Here is a 22,846-nt window from a genome sequence, read left to right on the forward strand (position 1 = left end):
CACACAAGCCCTTGGAAAAACTTGGAAAGCAGGATCAAAACAGCAAAGTACAGTTATTTCACTACCCGAGACAAAAGCAGCAACTGCAAGCCAACACAGCAGAGTGGAAGTCCCTTCTGACAGTTCTGCAAGCTTTTCTTATTAGCAGAGTACTCAGTATGGAAATGGTAAAAAAATGTAGGTTCACTGCTCCAGTACCTTCACCCCTTTTGGCCTTTGAAGTAGACCTATTTCAAAGGATAGTCGTTGTAGTGTACATATCCTGCCTTGGCCGGATCTGTCTCCAGACACACTAAAGAGGGGTGAGGACGACATTGTGATAGGCCAGGTACAGCCCAATTCAGGTGTCAGTGACAACTCTTTCCACCACTCTAGCTCAGGAAGGTCCATTAGCCTGGTGATGGGCACTCAGGATATGCAGGGCACACCTAAGCTCCCTTTGTGTGACACTCTAGAGTGAATGTCCAACTGTCAGTCTAAACCAGACTTGGGTTCCACAGACAGGCAGAGCCACAGGATGGTAAAGCAAGAAAATGCCAATTTTCTAAAAGTGGCATTTTTAAACACAATTTAAAAGCCATCTTCACAGAATTATATGTTCTTTAATTCTGAGTTCACAGAACCCAAACTCCAAATCTCTATCTCTTCCCAATGTAAAGTTGTATTCGTAAGATGTTACAAGGCAGCTCAGAAGAAAAAAACACACCAAAGATGCCAGGTCTAACAACTGGATTTAATCTAATTTTCCCTTTTCTCAAAATAGACATTTTGGTCTGATCGAATTTGACTTGCAGGCTGATTTATGTGTTGGCGGGTGGAGTGAACTCCATCAGGGCAAGGGAGCCTACTACTCCATTTCCGTGATGGCATCCCTGACTGCCAAATTCGAAATATCCACCATGTCAGCGATAATTTCTAAAGCACTGGCAGGAACCACATTAATGGTAGTTCCTGACAATTCTTTTTTCAGTTTGATGCACTGCTCAATTAACGAGTCTGAGCCATACGTCAACTTTATTTTTGGGTTATTTTCAAAAACAAACTCCAGAAGAGGGATTTTCTTTTTGAAAATAAAATTAAAATTTGAGCTGCTCTGTAGAGCACTGAAGGCAAGTGTGCAGGTCAACGGGACGATGTCAGAAGAGTTTGAAATAGAGAGGGGAACTAGACAAGGGCGGCAATTGTCCCCGATGCTCTTTGTGTTGACCTTGGAACTGTTAGTGTGCATAGTAAGAACAGATGCAAAGGTAAAGGGATTCATGGCACTTTCAAATGAAGAAAGTATCTTATTGAATGCGGACAACGTCCATTTATACGTCACTGATCCCACATCCACGGTTCCTATCCACGAGAGCATGCGGGTTATAAGATTAATTGGGGCATATCAGTCCTCTAACCGGTGGGAGATACCCACAAGCTACAAGACCTCCCCAGGGAACTACAAGTGGCCACAGAAGGGTTTAAATATTTAGGGATGGATATATCCACGGACATCTCGCGCACAGGGAACATACAAAGAGTAGTGGCATGCTTCCATGCAGATGCAGAAAAATGGAGACGATTACCCCTAACAGTGTTGGGCAGAGCGACAATGTAGATGATCATGCTCGCCAAACTTTTATATATCTTATAGAAAACACATTATAAGATCCCGGAGGATGCATTCGGAGCAATAGACAGAGAGGCATGCACACTCCTGTGGGATAGGGGGCAACCGCAGATCGCGCTTCACACACTTCAATGCAATCATTACAATGGGGGTATTGCCTTTTATGACATTAATTCGTATTAGTGGGCTGCACATCTTATAGTATAAACAAGTGGGTACACCTGCTGAGAACGCACCAAACATATGCATTGGATCAAGACCGATTTCAGGTACACTCCCATTAACACTACATATATGATGGTGGGGGGTCAGACACCTGCTGCCAGCAACCCAGAGGGCACTAGAGGCATGGAGGGATGGAGGGCTGCAGAGAGGCAAATGGGCTGGGGCAAGAAAACCCCATTATGGGAAGGTCCGCTTCTCTCAGAAATTGAGAAACTGAAAGGGTTCATAGACTGGGACAGGATAGGAAACTCGTAAGTTGAGGACCTGATAAAAGAAGGCTCCTTGATCTCGTTGGAAGCCTTAAATTCTAAATGGGAGATAGGCAGACGTATAAGTAAATGCAAATACAACACACGTACACCGCAGAGGGGATAGACAATGTAGACACCCCATAATTTGCACCACTGGATGGCAGACTTTTTCAAGAAAGAATATCAGAAAAGGCAGTTTCCTGGACCTATAAGACTCTTATTAATAATATCCCATACAATCTGGTGGCTCTGAGGAGACAATGAGAGATCGCCTTGGGTAACTTGGAGGATATAAATTGGGAGGCTGCTCTAATGTACCAGAGGGAGGTAGCTATCAAACTGAGATTATGTTTAATCCAATTTAAAATCCTCCACAGAAAATATATAACATGATCCCTTCCCTTCAAAACGGGATGGGCAGAATCCCCTGGCTGGCTTCGCTGCAAGACAGAGACCGGCACGTTTGTGCACATGTTGTGGGAATGCACACATTTACAAATATACTGGGTCTAGATAATGGGAGTGTTAAGTGAGATACTTGAGTAACAGATACTGAAATACACAAAGTATGTGTTGCTAGGAATACCTTCAGATATAGACCTGCCTAGAAGTCTTGTCCTGTGTAACCTAGGGTGGCGGTAGCCAAAGAGATATAGCCAAGAAATGGGGGGCGGCTGAGGTTCCAACTCTGAGGGAATGGAAAGTGGGAATGGACATGTACATGGGGGCTGAGCGAGTGACATATAAAATGAGGGGCTGCCCCCCCCAAAAATTTCAAGATCTGGAATCCCTGGCTCAGACATTATGGACTAGAGCATACCCAAGATGGGTCACCGAATCTAACCATGCCTCGAGAAGAGATCAGCCCGAACGAACATAGATCCATGGGGAGGAGGGAGGAAGTGTCTAATGTGGGCTTACTGCCATAAATCCAAATAAATGTATAATGATGTTGCTGGAAATGCAAGACTTTTGTAAACAATGGAGGGATGCGAACTGCCTGGACGCCTTATATGTGCCAAATGTTAATTTGAGGTTTACTGATAATGAGAAAAATGTAATAATAAAAATATTTAAATAAATTAAGCAAAAATCCCCCCTCTTGAGGGGATTTATCTCCTATGGCGAAGAGGGCATATTTAGTTTTTTACTGCCCCTGACCGTAGGGGTTTGCCTGACAGTGACGGACAGTAAAAAACTACCATGGACCCAATTATGTTGGGAGGATGCCCGCTGGTGGTGGAGAACCGCTCGCCATCGGACGTAGGTGTCTGACCTTCGCATTACAATGTGGTAGGCCAGACCGCTGCGGCCTGGGGGAAAGACTGATGCCTCCAACAGGATCGGAATTCCGATCATGCTGTCAGGCAGACGGATGATCCCCAAATGTGGACTGTGCCTGCTCAGGCACCGCCGTTGGGATTTTGAGGTCCGTTTCCCACAGCCTTTCCGTGTCTGTCTTTACGACATGGAAAATCTGTTGGAAAGTGACTTTGTGGGCCCCTAGCAGGGCCTCCTTCCCTCCGGCATTCTGGTATGGGGCCTGGGGGTCACCATTGGGGGACACCAATGGTGCCTCCCTAAACCTACAATATTCAATTGCAGCTTGTGTGGCAGCCCTTTTCCAGCCACCACATAAGCTGCTATTGAAAAATGTATATTTCTGACCGCTCATATGGCAGCTGCATCCAAATTCAGCGGGTGAAACCGCCTACTATGGTTGGGCTGTTCCATTCCACAACGGTGTTGGTAGGCACTGTCCGAACAACATCGTAATTAGACTCTCTATGTCCGCCCATATAAATTATGTCTGCCCATCTATCACCAATTCTCCGACCGCCCATAATCCATTGGGCCTTTGGAGTAGTTTGACTGTGACCAAACTATTGCCGCCTTCATTTAAATCTGGCAGGCTAACCAACAGGGTGGTGGTAAGGATACTCAGTTGCAATCCTTACCAACTAGATATAAATGAGACTCTTAGTATTGATACAATGCCAGCAACTTGCACACAAAATTTTACTGTTTTTGAAAATCTGTGAGCATTTTCAAAAACAGAGTATGGCTAGGGCGAAAGTCATCATCCCAAAAATCATAGGTGTAATCAGGCCTTTAGCGGTGCACGTAAAATCCTTGGCAAAGCAATAAAATCAGCTGATGTGGCCAGAGTGAGTACTGCTAGGACCACCTACAAGAATGTTATCTATGGTGTCAAAAAAACTTGGGATGGAGGAGGAGCTACGCGGGCATCCAAGATGGTCGCGTGAGCAGAGAGCTCCCGAGACCCGCGCCGCCTTTCTTTATCTATCCTGCAATTATCCTGATCACTTAGACGGGCTTTTGAAGTACTACTCTCACTGATGCTGTCGATCCTTTTTTGGTCGAAATCGGACCTTGGGGACCATTTTTCTATCGTATTCAACTTTCTGGCCTAACCACGGACGCAACCGGGGTCTCGGCTGCCTGTTATGGCCGAGCTGTAATGCAACAACAACGACTGCCTGGCATCTGGCCCACCGGTGGTGTGCCACTTTCACTTTCGGTTTCCGGCCTCATCGTCTCTGTCTCCTCCTACTCTGTCCTCGCCTGCCACTCTCACAGTGAACGCTTTCCATCCTTGGGCTGGCAAGGAGGCCTGTGGTATTCACTCTTCAAACTACACTTCAGAGTTTCTGGACTTATCATCGTCCCGCTGCTCCTGGGTGTCCTCGGCCGCCGCTGAATGCAACATGGCGACTAAACCTGAGGCGGAAAAACGCAGGAAGACTGTAACTCCGGGGGGGGGTCGATCCAGTCTAATATGATCGAGCGCTACACCCAGCCGAGAGGCTCCCCCGGTGTCACCAGTGTGGGCTCTGAAGGCCCTCAAACGGACATGTCGTCTTCCTCTGAAGTGTCACTCCAAGACCTATTGGCCGCCATCTCTGGACTTAAGGCCGATATGAGTCAGCAATACGAAGCCATCGTGTCCAAGATAGACACGGTGGCTGTGGATGTTACTCTTATTCGAGCCGATCTGGCCAAAACGAACAAGAGGGTGAAGGCACTAGACCTGAAGGCGTCGAGTCTGGTGACGGACATGGCGGAGGCGCAATCCGAGATTGGGAATCTGCATTCCTCGCACGACCTACTGCTCAAACGCATGGAGGACTACGACAATAGGGCCAGGCGGAACAACATACGCCTGGTTGGAGTGCCGGAAAGTGATGGTGCTGCCTCGATCGATTTACTGGTCGAGGAACTTATCGTTGCTAAACTCGCTCCGATTGGACTCAGCAAGTTCTTTGCCGTAGAGCGTGCTTATCGTTTCCCAGGAGGACAAGTGAAGCCAGGAGGCCCGCCGAGGCCTATCATCGCAAGGCTATTTCACTATCGAGACAGAGACGCTATCCTGCAGGCCGCCCGTAAACACGGCCCGTTGAAATACGACAATAACTCTATCTCCATCTATCCTGATTTCACTCCCCAAGTGCAACGACAGCGATCTGGGTTTCTCGGAGTGAAGCGTCGTCTAAGGGACCGGGGACTGAAGTACGCCATGTTGTTTCCAGCTCGATTGCGGATTGAGTTCAGAGAACGTGCCTATTTTTTTGACCAGCCGGACCATGCTGCTGACTGGTTGGACTTGTTGCCGACAGATGACTCTGAGAGCGGAGGCCCTGGTGGTGCGGAAGGTGGTGCAACGGCCCAGGAGTGATGTGGGCCCCCGGAGGTCCGACTTGAGACTACGAACTCTACAGAGTAAATTAACTGTGTGCTCTATGTTTATGCCCGTGGCGGTGCGGGTGATTTCTCCCTTCCTCCTCGGGGGGTTCTTTGTGTAGATCAGATGGGGCGACAGGCACACTGCAGTTTGGGGTGGCTTTTTAGTCAGCAGGGGTGCAGGGTGGGGGGTGTTGTAACGGGTTCTTGGTTGGGGGATGGTTCTTGGGGACTTGGTTGTATTTCGTTTTGTTATGTTCTTTTTTTCATGGTATTTCACTGATTGCAAATATTCCGAACTGCGGGTTGTGGGGGGGGGTTGGGGCAGATTGCCTTTGCTGCGATGGGGGGGTGAGATGCAGGTTCTTTCTTGGAACGTCAACGGGTTGGGTGACAGAATCAAATGTGGCATTGTGTTACAGTTTCTGAGGCGCCATGCCCCTGATGTTGTGTTCCTTCAGGAGACCCACTTAATCGGTAATGCTTGTAAGGCTCTCGACCGTCGGGGCTACCGATTGGTCGCACATGCTGGTTTCACCTCTGGGTCCCGGGGAGTGGGTATCATGGTGAAGTCCTCCCTAGCCCTTGCTATTGACGATGTTACATTGGACGATCGGGGGCGGTATGCTGCTGTCTCCGGGAGGTGGGAGGGTAAACAAATTGTGTTAGTGGTTGTATATATTCCCCCGGGGCTGCAAGCTACCACCTACGCCGACCTCGGTAAGACTCTCCTTGGTCTCCCTGATGGACTGTTAATCATGGGCGGGGACTTCAATTCTGTTATGTCTGGCGAATTTGATCGGCTGCCCTCTAGAGTCCTGCCGCCATCCCAGATGTGGCTCAATGAGATGGCAGATACTTTTGGTCTGGTGGATGTTTGGCGTTCACTGCACCCGTCGCTCCTGCAGTATACCTTTCACTCTGGTGCGCATGGCAGCCTCTCTCGTATAGATTATTTCTTTATGCTGGCTTCCTCTCTGTCCACTGTCCGGGAGGTTCGACATCTTCCCCGGGGTATCTCGGACCATTCCCCCTTGATGGTTAGGATTTCGGTGGGTGATCTGCTCGGCAACAGGATCCCCCCTGTCCCTCCCTGGCACTTCCGAAACCCCCGGCTCCGCTCAGATATGGTGAAGGCAATTGACTGTTACTTTGATGAGAATGTGGGCTCGGTCACCTCCCCTACTGTTCTGTGGGAGGCCTTTAAAACGGTTATCAGGGGTTCCGCATTATCTCTCATTGCTGCTGAGCGTAGGGTTAAGAGGGAGGCTGTTCTGGCCCTTGAGACTGAGATCACTGCGCTTGAAAGTGAGCTGGGTGGGGACGACACGCCTGCACTGTTGCACACTCTGGATTTAAAACAGGCTGACTACAAGGCTTGTGTCACTGATGCTGCTAAGTTAATGCGCGCTAATCAACTGGGCCGGCTGTATGATGTGGGTGACAAAGCTAGTAAACTCCTGGCATGGCTGGATAAGGCTGAACGAGCGAGTCGTGTCGTGCCTGTTATTGTTCGCGAATCTGGTGAGAATGTCTCCGACCCTGGCGAGATTGTTGATTGTTTTGTGGACCACTTCCGGAAGGTTTATACTCCGGTTAGTGATCGTGATGAGGCTGATTCCAGGCTGTTATTGCGTGATATAGCTCTTCCTACTGTATCGGAAGAAGATGGCCTTGTTTTGGAGGCCCCTTTTACCGTAGATGAGATTGCCCTTGCCATCCGATCGTTACGCTCGGGTAAGGCGATGGGCCCGAACGGGTTGCCCATCGAACTTTACAAACTCTGTCCGGACAAGATGGCCGCCCATCTGCGCAACATGTTTCTCGATGCGGTTGAGGCTGGAAGCCTTCCACTTGAGCAGCGCCTAGCTACCATAGTGGTCATTTATAAAGATGGCAAGCCTCGTGACCGTTGCACCTCCTACCGCCCCATTTCTCTGCTAAACGCGGAACCCAAAATCCTGGCCAAGGTTTTGGCCAATCGGTTGTTGAAGGTGATTTGCGACTTGATCCATCCGGATCAATCCGGTTTCATTCCGCACAGGAACACGGCCCTTAACCTGCGTAGGCTTCATGGTGTTCTCGCGAGGGCTGCAACTCTCGCGGAGCCGGCAGTGGTGGCCTCCCTGGACGCCACTATGGCTTTCAACACTATCGAATGGCCCTATCTCTGGGCGGCCCTCGCTAAGTTTGGCTTTGGTCCTAACTTTATTGCATGGGTCAGGCTCCTTTACGAACGACCACTGGCTCAGGTTGTGGTAAATGGCAGATGCTCTGACCCCTTCCCATTAGGCCGTGGCACTCGTCAGGGCTGTCCGCTTTCCCCACTTCTATTTGCGCTGGCGCTTGAACCCCTTGCGGCGTGGCTTCGGTGGGAACCCTCGATTAAGGGGATCCGGTGGTCGCCAGATCTCGAGGATCGCGTCTCATTGTACGCCGATGATATCCTTCTCTATCTCACTTCCCCTCAAAAGTCTCTTAACGTCCTCTTCGACGTTCTTACGTCCTTTGGTAAGAACTCTGGATTAGTCATCAATTGGACCAAGTCCTGTGTTTACGTTATAGCCGGGGCTCTGCCACCTCTGCCTCGCAGGTTCCCCATTTTGGTGGCGACGGACGGCTTCAAATATTTGGGGATCTATGTCTCTACGGTCTCTTCGGTCCGCTATGAGCGGAACCTGTATGCTCCGCTCTGCCGACTCAAGCAGGATGTAAGAAGGTGGCGTGAATTGCCCCTATCCCCATTGGGCCGAGCGGCGCTCTTCAAAATGATGTCGCTCCCCCGATTTCTTTACGCCCTACAGAATTTTTTCGACCCTGTCCCTGCTCGCTACTTTCGTGAGGTCGAGAGTCTACAGCGACAGCTAATTTGGGATGGTCGTGCCCGTATTGCATTGTCCAAGCTCACCCTCTCATGGTACGATGGTGGTATTGCATTGCCGGATATTAGACGCTATTACTGGGCCTCACATCTGAGCGCTATCAACCATGCGACGTACTCTTCGGAACCTGCCCCCGCCTTTGCTTTAGATAAACTGTTATTGCCCGGTGGCAACTTTGATAGGGCTCTGTACTCAAAGTCACCCTTCCGTCTCCTTACAGGTCCAACGAAGTGTGCGGTGCGGGCCTGGAGGGATGCTACTGTGGCCACGGGCTGGGGTGGTAAGCTGACGCGTATGACGCCACTGTATGACTCGGATCGGTTGGGCAACCTGTGGAAGACGAAAGGGTTTGATAAGTGGGACATGATTGGGATTAGTAAGGTGGAGGATCTATGGGCACGGGCGCTGTGAAATCCTTCGCTGTTTTGAAACTGGAATACCGGCTCGATGATAGGGAGCACTTCCGATATATGCAGGTTTGACATGCCTTGTTCTCCGTCTTTCCCCCTGGTACCGATATTCCGCAGTCCTCCCCTTTGGAGGATCGTGTCTTGGACGGCCATGTCCCCGATAGCACGATTTCCTTAATATATAAAAAGCTCGTCAACAACAGGGCTGACCAACTTGAGAAACTTTGTGCTTCTTGGACGGCTGACGGGCTCGAACTCGACGACGAGGACTGGCAGTCCGCTGTATCCTCCCCTAAGGAGGTGGCTATCCCGGCTCGGCTTCGTTTTGTCCAGCTGAAGATCCTCCACCGTGTGTATGTGACCGGAATGCGTCTGGTACGAATGGGTTTAGTTTCGGATGGACGATGCAGGCGTGGGTGCGGTATGGATGGTACCTTCCTTCATGTTTTGTGGGAATGCCCGATGATCGCGGCCTTTTGGTCTAGAGTGCATGATGTTATGGGTCGTGTCACCGGGATCCCCCTCCTTCCCGAAGCACGACGTTGTCTGCTTAATGTGTGGGAGCCTTCGGATTGCAATGCTGCCCAGACGCTTTGGGTCACTCTGGGCAACATGGTCGCGAAGAGAGATATAGCTCAGCTCTGGGGCTCCCCTAGACCACCATTGCTCAGTGCCTGGAAGGAGAACATGGACTGGTGCATGTTCCGAGAAAAAACTGTATATGAGGCACGGGGGCGTCCCAAGAAATGGTCCAGGGTCTGGGCTCAGTGGAATTCGTACCACGGAGATATTTGCTCCCCTCCACTTGATTATGAGGCTCCTCTCCCCTCTTCTCCATGATTGACGTTCTGTTTCCAGTTTTCCGTATTGTCTTTGTTTTTCCCCTTCATGCTCGCCCCCCCTCGCCAGATGTGTTCCTCTATTTATTTGTTTTATCCCCCCTTTCCCCCCCTCCTACGACCCTTGCCAGTATGATACCATGTGTTTGTGTGTTGTTGTTCTTCTCGACAAAATCATAAAATTAAACCTTTTTTATCCTATTTGACATGGTGCTATGTTCCACATGACATTGTATGCTCAAGAGATTGCTTTAACAGCGTACTGTCTCCTAATTTCTTTTTTATCCATCCGTTTGTGTCATAGCGGCCGGCCCCGCGGGGTTGTAGGCAGACGCTGTGTACTGTGCTTTTATAAATAAAGGTTTAAAAAAAACAACAACAAAAAAACTTGGGATGAGGATAGATGGCAGGAATTAAAATCCGCTTGTTACAGTGACAACTCTAAATGGTTTTGGAATGTAGTCAAATGGGGTAAGGGAGGAGTCGCCCAGCCACCTGAAAATCATGTTGACCCCGACGTTTAGGTTAGCCACTTTTCTACTCAATATGCTGAAGATGAAACAGGCAATAATTCATTGTTACCGATCCATCCTTTTTTTCACTGATAGGGTATTTGATGAGACAACTTTATATTTCTCGGTTGGATTCTGCGCATAACCATCAATATCACAAACTCATCAAGTTATCACATCAGCTGCTCAAATGAAAGAGAGGAACATGTCCACCCACGTTTCAGAGTATATCTGTGGGCACAGGTTCACAGAAAAAGAATTACAAGAATTGGGTCTCAATCCTAAGCAAACATATGTAGTCAATTATCACAAAACAAGTTCATAAGGCTTTATTAGTCCACATTCAATTTTCTTCTTTATTTTGAAGAAGTCATCAGTTTCAAAAGACACAGGCGATTCACAGATTACTCATGTTATCACATTGACGTAGCCAAGGTATTTGATGAGATCGAAGTTAGGGTCGCCCTAAGCGCTCTAACAAGTGGTAGAGCCCCAGGATTAGATTGTATCTCAGTTGACATTTTCATGTTTGATAGACCAAAATGGCCCAAATATAGACTCTTACTTGCTAATGCCATGGCGCAAGGAGCACTCATCCTGACTACCTGGCGAGGGGGTGGAGATAATTCCCATATGCAAAAAAGGAGAAAAATCCATGCCTAGTATCTATAGGCCAATAAGGCTCATCTATTCCATACAGAAAGTGGTGGCCAGGCTTATTCTGGCCAAGGTCCAGACATGGATTGAGGCAAATACTATCCTTACCCCCTCCAGGCTGGCTTTAGTGCACACATTAGTACCATTGACTAGGTCTTTCGATTTGGTCTTATTTATTGGCAGACATTCACCCTTGGCAAGGGTAGCATGTATGCTGCCTTTGTCGATCCTAAATCCGCCTGGTCTCTCGGAATAAACTGTGGGAGGTCCTAAAGGAGATGGGGATGACACTCTACTTACTCTCCATGGTCTTCTACCTCCATGAGGATAATTACGCACAAATACACTGGGGTATGGCAGGGAATAAGATAGATCATTTCCCTGTGTGCAAGGGTGTTCCTCAAGGATGCGTATTGGCTCCCACACTGTTTCTCTTTTTATAAATGGATTTGCAAACTTCCTCGATGTGATCCACACTGATGCTCCTACCCTGGCTGGAAGGAAAATTCCCATCCTGATGTTTGCGGATGACACACTGATAATATCTAAAACACCAAGTGGATTGCAGCGCGCCCTCTACTGCTATGAAGAGTTTTGCGTACTGAGGGGTCTTGTCATAAAATTAATGCTGCTAAGACAAAATATATGGCATTTTACCAACATTGATCGTTAAGAGGGAAAATGATGATGGATGGGCTTCCCCTGCAGCAGGTTGATGCCTTTGTTTATCTGGGCATCAAACTTCAAAAGGACATGAAGTGGAAGCCTCACATTGAAGTAATAAAGCTAAAGCATCGGCAGCTTGCTGGTACCCTTAGAAGGGAATTTAAATCTTCTATGACAAAGCCCCTTAGCCCGGTACTCCGAATCTACAACAGTAAAGTGGTAAGTTTTGCCCTTTATGGGGCAGAGCTGTGGGGCCCAGAGAATGTGACCTAACTAACAATAGATGAGAATGCGTTTATACGCACAATCACTAGTTTGCGACACAGTACATCAACTCTTCCCCTTAGGAATGACCTAGGCAGAAAAGCTCTGACAGATCTGGCTAGACCACACCCAATTCTATTCTGGTCCAGATTGTGGTGCATGCAGGAGTTGGCAGCCTACAGAGAGGGCCTAAGGGATATTATTAACTCTGATTGTTTTCATAAAATCAAGTGGTTGCGTGATCTGAGAAGTTTACTTAATAAAATAGGCCTATCGCTCCTGTCGGATCACCCTTTCTCCTCAACGTTACCGTCAACAAATTTCCTCAAAGAAATGTATTGAGAAATGGTTGCATTTGAAGATTTTAGGAGTCATGACCCAACCTCACTTTCAGGGCTCTTTCTTCAGATAAAGCCATCTTCGAGTCTTGAGCCTTATTGGGACCTTATTAAAAAGCCCTTGGACCGAAAACTCTATTTCCAATTTAGATCTGGATGCCTGCCCTATAAGTGTTTCTCATCCAAATAGTCTCCCACTTGGGCCAATAAATGGCATGCATGCGTCACACATATAGAATCATTTTTGCATGTGTTCTTTGCTTGCCCACCTTAAGTTGGCCCGCAGAAAGCTTGGCTGGCTCAGCTCTGCAGGAACGTGGGCACAAGATCACATAGCACTGCCCTGCAAATTGTTTGCTCTGACCCATCACCTAGGTGCGCAATCCAGGTAGCGACATTTTTTATGTGGATGCGGCACATACATTGCAACCAAATTAGGGTGAGCAATTGAGCATGATGAAATGTTTTAAACCGTGTAGGCGTTGTGGGTATATCAGGACATGTGAGACTCATTACTTCCCTTAGGGTTTTAGAGATTACTTGTATCTGATGGTTTTAATCTAGCAATGGCATGTTATGTTTGATACAATGATAACTATGACAGCCTATTTGCACAAACATCTTAACCGAAATTTTTAACCTGACTTTAACTTTTAATCTTTGTTGTTTTTTAATTTTTTTATCTGTAATCCTTTTATGACTAGCAAAGTCGAATAAAGCTTGTTTGATGATGATGATGATAAATGTTACCGTAGTCACCAAAATAAAAATAGAAACAAGTTTATTTCCCTTAAGCTGCTAGCATCTTCTTTTCTTTTCTGTTCTCTGTCACAAATCATTTGTTTATGGTCAAAATTCTTTAGAAAAAAATCATATTTTTTTCTCCATTTATTGCCTGCAACTTTTTGAATTAACATTTAAAAGTGAAATGCTCTTTAAACCACAAAACAATGTTCTGGAATGCCCTTCATCCAACCATACGAGTCATTGTTTGTAATTAACATTGTATTGCAGTGATACTTTTTGTGGCATGTGTTATATTTGGTTATCTTATTACCTAGTTTTTTTAATTAAATGTTAACACGTTTAGCGCTACTCCAAACCTCAAAATGGGTGAAATTTACTTGAAAATGCTGTTTTGCAAGGTTGTCACAAGAAAAGTGGAAATTAAAACTGAGAACTTCCCCTTCAGTTAAAGGTAATGACTCTTTTCAACAGTGTATCACTAACAATCAGCTTAATTAATAAAGGAAATGTACTTACCCACATGTCCTGTAAGTAAATACAATAAAACTTTCTTCATCAACTCTTTCTGAAAATGTTACACATGTAAATTTCTCCCAGTGTCTCATAGCTTGTTTAAATATTGCTCTCTGGCTACCTGGAAAAAAAATTACATCAAATAAGTACTTGTGGATTCCTACTCGCAAAAAGGACATACTATAACAGTTTTCGGACTATTTATTTTTAATAATTAGAACCACTGAAATCTCTATAGAAAGTTGCTGGGCTCAGAATAGTAGTTATTATTGTGAGGTGTTCGCTCCATACTATGTATGTATGTATGTATGTATGTATGTATGTATGTATATATATATATATATATATATATATATATATATATATATATATATATATATATATATATATATATATATATATATATATATATATATTACCTACTGGCGATAGCCAGTAGGTATATATAGTTAGGATTTTTTCTCTATGGAACTTTTGAAAATTCTATGCCTAATAACTTTGGCGTTTGTGGACGGAATTGGCTGAAATATTCAGGAAAATGGCACATTTTGTTTCTGAGCAGCTCCTGGAAATTTGGGGGGGGTTCGACAAGGGGGGGCCGAGAAAGAAGGGGGGTCCCAAAACGTGTTTTTCCCATGTTAATTTCCATAGGGCGGTTGGCCTAACTTTTAGCCCGAACGGCTGAATGGATTTCCACGAAACTTGGCAAAATTGTAGGGACTGTTAGCCCGATGTGCCTTTGCTAGGTCTCAATATATGTGCTTCAGTGGATTTTGAGAAATTAACATTTAAAACAAGATATATATCTGTAACAGCGCTCCGGGTAGTGCTCCGGTTAGCGAACTTTTCGCGTATCGGAACTTTGCGAAGCGAAGCTGATTGGCTCTCCGGTGTCTGTCAACATTCTAAACAGTCCGGAGAGGCCGCCATCTTGTCTCTCGGTAGGATCGAGAGACAAGAGGAGGCCAAAACAAAGGGGGAAATGAAGGAAAGGGGGCAAGGTAGACCCCTTCTGACCCCCTAGGATTGATGAGGGAGATATTATAGAGCCACGCGGGGCCCCAAAAAAAAAAATCCGATTTTTTCGCCGTAGAGACGCGTCTTGGTAAGCGAACCGGGCAGCTAACCGGGAAGCTAACCGGCAGTGTAACGGGAGTCTGAGGAGTAGCTGATTGGCTGTCAACATTGTAAACAGTCCGGAGCGGCCGCCATCTTGTCTCTCGGTAGGATCGAGAGACAAGAGGAGACCAAAACAAAGGGGGAAATGAAGGAAAGAGGGCAAGGTAGACCCCTTCTGACCCCATAGGATTGATGAGGGGGATATTATGAAGCCACGCGGGGCCAAAAAAAAAAAAAAAAAATCAGATTTTTTCGCCGTAGAGACGCGTCTTGGTACGCGAACCGGGCAGCTAACCGGTCAGCTAACCGGGAAGCTAACCGGCAGTGTAACGGGAGTCTGAGGAGTAGCTGATTGGCTGTCAACATTGTAAACAGTCCGGAGCGGCCGCCATCTTGTCTCTCGGTAGGATCGAGAGACAAGAGGTGGGAAAAAAAAAGGTGTAAATGAATGAAAGGGGTAAGGCAGACCCCTCCTGAACCCCTAGGATTGATGAGAGGGCTATTAAAGTTCCCTGCGGGGCAAAAGAAAAAAAAAATTGCGATTTTTCGCGGTAAAGGTGCTTCCTGGTACGTTAACCGGGCAGCTAACCGGCAGCGTAATGGGAGTCCGACATATTGTGTTTTTTGAACGTTTGTGATATGTGCACGTGTGGATTTTGTCTAATTAAGGTTAAAAAAAAATATATATATCTTTAAGCGTGTTCTGGCGCGCTTACGTTTTGGGTTTGGTTTGCGCTGCAGAGACGATACGTCACGGTTATGCGATGCATCATGAGGCGTCTCACGGGCTACGTGATACGTCACTTAATAAAGAATATATTTTACAGCTATAGATATTAGCTTTTAAAAAACCAATGAAATTCACAGAAAAAACCATGGGTTATAGACCATATATAGTTAGGAATTTGCATTTACAAAACCTTGAAAATTCACTGAAAAAAACCATAGGTTATAGACCATATATAGTTAGGGATTAGCATTTAAAAAAACTTATTTTATTTGCACAAAACCATTGAAATTCCATATATAGTTAGTTGCACTAACTATATATCGCGGACCCGCAATCCACTGCTAATGATGTCACATATTACATCATTCATGACATGGTCAGTGACATCACTGATGACATCACTGATGACATCTCAAATGACATCACTGATGACATCACTGATGACATCTCAAATGACATCACTGATGACATCACTGACATCTCATTTGACATTACTGATTACATCACTGATGATATCATTTATGTGATAATACATCTTCAGACTCTAATATAACCTCAGATACACTCAGTGTAAACAGGCACTCACAGACTGTCACACATCCATGGAGTTACTCACACACCTAGTCAGTCATGCAAAGAATCAATCACATCTCCATTTCCTCAACTATACAGTTATACACACCTTACTTATTCAAACATATAGTAACACATATTTACTCTCTTATACAATCCTTGATAAAAGTTCACAATGATTCATACAGCCACTCACACATTCACTGGCTCTTATGTTCAGTTATTTATATATGTCAACTCTCACATGGAGTGTGTTTTACATATGTACTTACTTTGACATGTAGCACTGAGATATCCATTCACTCACCAATATACTCATGCACACAGTCAACTGTCCATACAGCTGTTTCTACATGCACTTTTGAACCCATACACCTAGGGAATCAACTGCTCACACATCTATGCACAGAGTTATACACCTCCCAGCCACCCACACACATACTCAGTCTCCCATACAAATACTTGGGCAACCATTCAATAACCCATATAGTTACTGATATAGCTACTGATTTAAACATGCAGCAGTTTACAGAACAACATAAATAATGATTGCCAAATTAAGACACTTTAATCACTAACCCATACACTCAGTGAGACACATTTAATCATTCTCTCATACAGTCAGTCATGCACCTACTAAATCCTTCATCCAGACACTTATACATCCACTCATTCTTCAATATGTAAGACATATTTTAACTTTACAGAAACATACAGTCACTGGGTGTTGTCATCAGTGATGTCATCAGTGATGTCATCAGTGATGTCATTTGAGATGTCATCAGTGATGTCATCAGTGATGTCACTGACCATGTCATGAATGATGTAATATGTGACATCATTAGCAGTGGATTGCGGGTCCGCGATATATAGTTAGTGCAACTAACTATATATGGAATTTCAATGGTTTTGTGCAAATAAAATAAGGTTTTTTAAATGCTAATCCCTAACTATATATGGTCTATAACCTATGGTTTTTTCAGTGAATTTTCAAGGTTTTGTAAATGCAAATTCCTAACTATATATGGTCTATAACCTATGGTTTTTTCTGTGAATATATACATATATATATATATATCAATCACAACGAGGTGCCTGTCATGGAAAGAGACCCACAGACCAGGTGAGTATTCGCCAAATTCTTTATTTGAAGCAACAGCAAGAGAAAATGCACAGCGGCAGCAAATGTCCAGCCGACGCGTTTCGTGCTCGCGCACTTCTTCAAAGGCTGTGGCTTGCTGTGGCAGTGAGAAGGCATTTTCCAAACACCACATAAGTAGCGATGAAGTCTCGCCCAGGTGGGCGTGGCCGCCCCGCGGCCTGATGGTAGCTGTAGTGCTGGTGTTTCTTTTGTAAGCTGCCTCATTCCTGCAACAGTTCTGCTTTTACCCCAGTGGGTTTGCGCCTCCAAGCAACTCTGTCACTGTTGTCTGTGACCTTCAAACAAAAGGCTCTGATCTCCATATTCGGGGGCCATATGACTCCTCCAAATGGCGGGCTGCACGCAACCCCTTCTCACTGCCACAGCAAGCCACAGCCTTTGAAGAAGTGCGCGAGCACGAAACGCGTCGGCTGGACATTTGCTGCCGCTGTGCATTTTCTCTTGCTGTTGCTTCAAATAAAGAATTTGGCGAATACTCACCTGGTCTGTGGGTCTCTTTCCATGACAGGCACCTCGTTGTGATTGATGTTTGGCGGCTTGCCTGAGCCGCGGAAAGGACCCTGGGGTTGCGTGCAGCCCGCCATTTGGAGGAGTCATATGGCCCCCGAATATGGAGATCAGAGCCTTTTGTTTGAAGGTCACAGACAACAGTGACAGAGTTGCTTGGAGGCGCAAACCCACTGGGGTAAAAGCAGAACTGTTGCAGGAATGAGGCAGCTTACAAAAGAAACACCAGCACTACAGCTACCATCAGGCCGCGGGGCGGCCACGCCCACCTGGGCGAGACTTCATCGCTACTTATGTGGTGTTTGGAAAATGCCTTCTCACTGCCACAGCAAGCCACAGCCTTTGAAGAAGTGCGCGAGCACGAAACGCGTCGGCTGGACATTTGCTGCCGCTGTGCATTTTCTCTTGCTGTTGCTTCAAATAAAGAATTTGGCGAATACTCACCTGGTCTGTGGGTCTCTTTCCATGACAGGCACCTCGTTGTGATTGATGTTTGGCGGCTTGCCTGAGCCGCGGAAAGGACCCTGGGGTTGCGTGCAGCCCGCCATTTGGAGGAGTCATATGGCCCCCGAATATGGAGATCAGAGCCTTTTGTTTGAAGGTCACAGACAACAGTGACAGAGTTGCTTGGAGGCGCAAACCCACTGGGGTAAAAGCAGAACTGTTGCAGGAATGAGGCAGCTTACAAAAGAAACACCAGCACTACAGCTACCATCAGGCCGCGGGGCGGCCACGCCCACCTGGGCGAGACTTCATCGCTACTTATGTGGTGTTTGGAAAATGCCTTCTCACTGCCACAGCAAGCCACAGCCTTTGAAGAAGTGCGCGAGCACGAAACGCGTCGGCTGGACATTTGCTGCCGCTGTGCATTTTCTCTTGCTGTTGCTTCAAATAAAGAATTTGGCGAATACTCACCTGGTCTGTGGGTCTCTTTCCATGACAGGCACCTCGTTGTGATTGATGTTTGGCGGCTTGCCTGAGCCGCGGAAAGGACCCTGGGGTTGCGTGCAGCCCGCCATTTGGAGGAGTCATATGGCCCCCGAATATGGAGATCAGAGCCTTTTGTTTGAAGGTCACAGACAACAGTGACAGAGTTGCTTGGAGGCGCAAACCCACTGGGGTAAAAGCAGAACTGTTGCAGGAATGAGGCAGCTTACAAAAGAAACACCAGCACTACAGCTACCATCAGGCCGCGGGGCGGCCACGCCCACCTGGGCGAGACTTCATCGCTACTTATGTGGTGTTTGGAAAATGCCTTCTCACTGCCACAGCAAGCCACAGCCTTTGAAGAAGTGCGCGAGCACGAAACGCGTCGGCTGGACATTTGCTGCCGCTGTGCATTTTCTCTTGCTGTTGCTTCAAATAAAGAATTTGGCGAATACTCACCTGGTCTGTGGGTCTCTTTCCATGACAGGCACCTCGTTGTGATTGATATATATATATATATATATATATATATATATATATATATATATATATATATATATATATATATATATATATATATATATACACGCACACACTGTGAGTCAATATTTGTTTCCCTTTTGTACACCTTAAGTGCAAGAGTGATAACTATGAAGAGAAAAAAATGATGTCAAAAACCAGGTACTGTATGCAACTAATTACTTATCCCTAGGGAGGGGGTGTGGGTATTACTTTAGTTGGCAAAAATAAAAAATATACAAGTTTAATGTAAAAATAAAGAGAGCATTGAATATAGACAATAAAATTTGTGAAAAACGAGGTATCATCTGACACATAATCCAAAAAATAAATTTCTATTGGTCTCCCCTACACCTTGCAAATGTGAATCTAACATCATAGTAATTCTGTATTATTTCAACTGATATCAAATTATCCCTTATAATCAGTCTTACTATTCTACATATCAACATAAAGCAGATGAAATATTTGTCTCTCCTAGAGATCAATTGTGCTCCCATATACAACCAACAAATGAGGGATTGTCTCTTTCACTTTCTTACATACTCTACAAATGTTATAAGGTTTTCGTATTCCCAGGCAAAATGCTAGTAATGGAGGGTGGGCTGCTTGAATCACTGGATCAGGGTCTGCTAGGAATGACAGAGGCAAAAAAAGAAAACATTGTCAAGCATGATGACAGTCATTAAAAGATATTTGAACATAAAAAGATTAACTTTTTCTCTCAGAAAATAGACCAGTCTTTAATGATGAGCAGGAAAATTAAAATATGAAGATTTAACTTAGGTTCATTTCCATTCCTTAGTTAGGAGAGAAAGGATGACTATTTGACTTCTGTTAGAAATGGAGCTATTAGTTGAGGGGGATAGGAATGGACCTCAAGAAATAATACCAATCCTTGTTAGGGTAGACCACTAAAGTCACTAAACAAACCTGAGCTCAACATCCTGGTAGCTATGGGATAGAGCAGACAGGCTTAATTTAGAGGCAAAGAGTAAAGTGTTTATGCAGTTATAAAGTCAAAATGCAAAACAGTAAACAGGCCAAAATGTATTTAAAAATAGAGTAACATTTAATTAAAAAAGTTGACAAAATTACAAAAACCTAAGAAGGGGAATCAGATGGATGATTTTTTAAAGTGTTATGTCGAAATACTGCGAAGAAGCACAAAGTGTTCCTGCTAGTTATTGGTCATGCGAGAATAGGACGTAGACGCCATTTGACGCTGACCGTGATGGAGCGTAGGTCAGATACGCTAACCTTGTTCATCCTGGTCAATGTTTTCACCTTCTGACTGTAACCCTCTCAGTCCCATTCCATTACTGAGAATAGATACTTTATTTGATTTTTTTTTAAATCATAAAAGGGTGGACTTACCACCATGCAAGCGACATTTACATCATAAAAACAACGCAAAATCAACTTTAAATCAAGTTGAAAACTGATATCGTAGAATGTACAAAATTAGCAGGGAAAGGTCTAAAAGGAAAAAGAATAAAAGGAATAGTGTGAGTTCGATCTGGATGCACATTATTTTTGACTCATAATAAGAAGGAGAAAAGTAAAAGGTATGGGAGAATAATGGAAGTTCAAACAGGGTGCACATTGTTTTTAACTCGTGATACAAAAAAGACGACCGTTTAGGGAGCAGGGGGGTAGAGAGGAAGAGTCCGTGACCGGCCGGAGCCTAGCCTATTGTCCAGAAACCTCTTTGGTTGCTGCCCTTTTTTCCAGCTCTATGGCGGCAAGATTAAAAAATGGCATGGTTTTACATGAGAGTTCTATCCAAGATCCACTTAGGCATCTTATCACCGCCGCCCTGCAAGTTCTCACCTGGGCTTCTCTTAGGAGTGGTAGAAGGAGCGTTTTTCTAAGGTTCTGAAGTGCCGGGCATATGCATATAAGGTTCAGTAAAGACTCTGCACCGTTGCCGCAGAGGCGACAGTCAGGAGTTGCCCACAACCGTAGCCATTTGGGAGTGAGATCTTTAGACAAGAAGCAGCCCAGCCTTAGAAGGCTCAGTTTCCTTTTGTAGTAATCCCTGAGGCATTCTTTCAAATATTCCTGAGGTTTTAAATAGGTGTATGACGGCAAAACCATCCAGGCATGGCTTTTGCCAGCCACTGCTGCTTTATCCATGAGTCTGTAGAACACTTCCAAAGCGCCCCTAATCCTCAGGGGAGGCACGTAGAGGGTCACAGGGTATCAGCAGAGGCCTCAGCCTCAGAGACAAGTATAGGTCCTGTTGCAACTGGGCAGTTACAGGAAAAGGCCTCTTGTAGTTGTTGTGTTCCTGTAGCATTAACAGAAGGTCAGCCTTATGAACCTTGGAGTCTTCTTCTTTGACCTAAGTAGAAGAGGGAGGTCATGTACAATTTCCTATGCTCTTCCCAGGTCTCTGAGAACAGGTTCAGTCCTCTTTTAATCTCCCTCAGGTCCAGAAGGGTTCTCAAATGGCTACCTGGAAATTCCACCTTTATGTCTGGCACTGGTTACTGGATGGAAATGACCTCTTGGGATGCCCTATCCAATGGGGTAAAGATTCCTGGGCTAACCTTCCAACTATGGGCATTTTCAAGAAAGCCAAAGACTTCAGCCACACCCAACTTGGGCTCTGAGGGCTAGGATTTTGTGGCTGGGGGGGGGGGTGGGGGGGATACCATGGTGATCATAATATCTGCCAGCAGAGATAACATTTATGACATTTAATATTTTATCCCAATGCTTTCCTATGGAACGGCCAATCCTTCTCCAGTGAATATAGCTTTGAAGGCATGTTCACTGTAAGGACATGCTTAACATTAAACTTTTACATGTCCTACTTGTAAATATCATGCACCCTTCCCTATGGAAAATAAAGCCTACTTAGGGGTGACACAAATATTTTAAAAGAAGGTTTAGGCCACTTAAAAAAATATTATTTTGACATGCTGAATTTGCAGTTTAAAAACTGTACCGCCAGGCTATAATGGTAGATCCGGAGACATAATTTACTGTATCACTGCAGTGGATGACACAAGGAGAATTGCAGCCCACTGGTAGCATTTAATTTACTGGCGCTCAGTACACTTAATGCCATATAAGAAGACTTCAAGGCAATTATGCCAATGAATCAGGTGAATACCATTTCATCATGTTAAATGGTGGAGCACAAGCATTTTATCACTTGTTAGCAAGGGTAAAGTCCAGAGAGTTGTATAACCAGCATAAATAAGGTTCAGAAAAAAGGCAAAAGAAATCCAGGCCAACACTGCAGAAAGGACACATTTCCAATACCTTCCTAAAAATTGTTTTACCCATGTCAGGGGGGATGTCAGGTGAATAGGCGGTGGATATTGAGAGGGTGCACAAATCGTTAGCCCATAAGGCAGGTCAAGGACATTAAGCATATCTCTTAAATGACATCGATCAGAAAAGAACTTCGCTATTATTTTTGTTTACAGCATAGCAAATAGTTACAGCTCTTGCAGAACATCAGTTGCAGATCAAAGTCTGATATGAAAATGCGATTACAATACTTTACACATGTGCTTAGTCATGAAGGGTAGATAGAAATGCTGTTGCAATTCACAAGGGGGCTATGTAAAAAGTAGCTGTCTCAAGCAACAACACTTTGGAGGCATCATAGGTAATGTATTTCTTGAGGTTGTCTGTTTCAAGGTGTTGCCAACATCCAACATGACAGATGCCAGTG

General features: G+C 45.3%; 1 protein-coding gene across 1 annotated transcript in view; it reads right to left on the reverse strand.

Annotated features, from left to right (window-relative positions):
• TLL2 (tolloid like 2) overlaps window positions 1-22,846 on the reverse strand; it is a 2,097,051-nt gene that overhangs the window by 1,096,319 nt on the left and 977,886 nt on the right. The window contains exon 5 of the mRNA XM_086922321.1: window positions 13,619-13,736. Within this exon, the coding sequence (XP_086778447.1) occupies window positions 13,619-13,736 (118 nt within the window). The remainder of the gene's footprint in view (window positions 1-13,618; window positions 13,737-22,846) is intronic.

Source organism: Lissotriton vulgaris, chromosome 5, assembly GCF_964263255.1.
Source record: "Lissotriton vulgaris chromosome 5, aLisVul1.2, whole genome shotgun sequence".
Classification (NCBI taxonomy): domain Eukaryota; kingdom Metazoa; phylum Chordata; class Amphibia; order Caudata; family Salamandridae; genus Lissotriton; species Lissotriton vulgaris.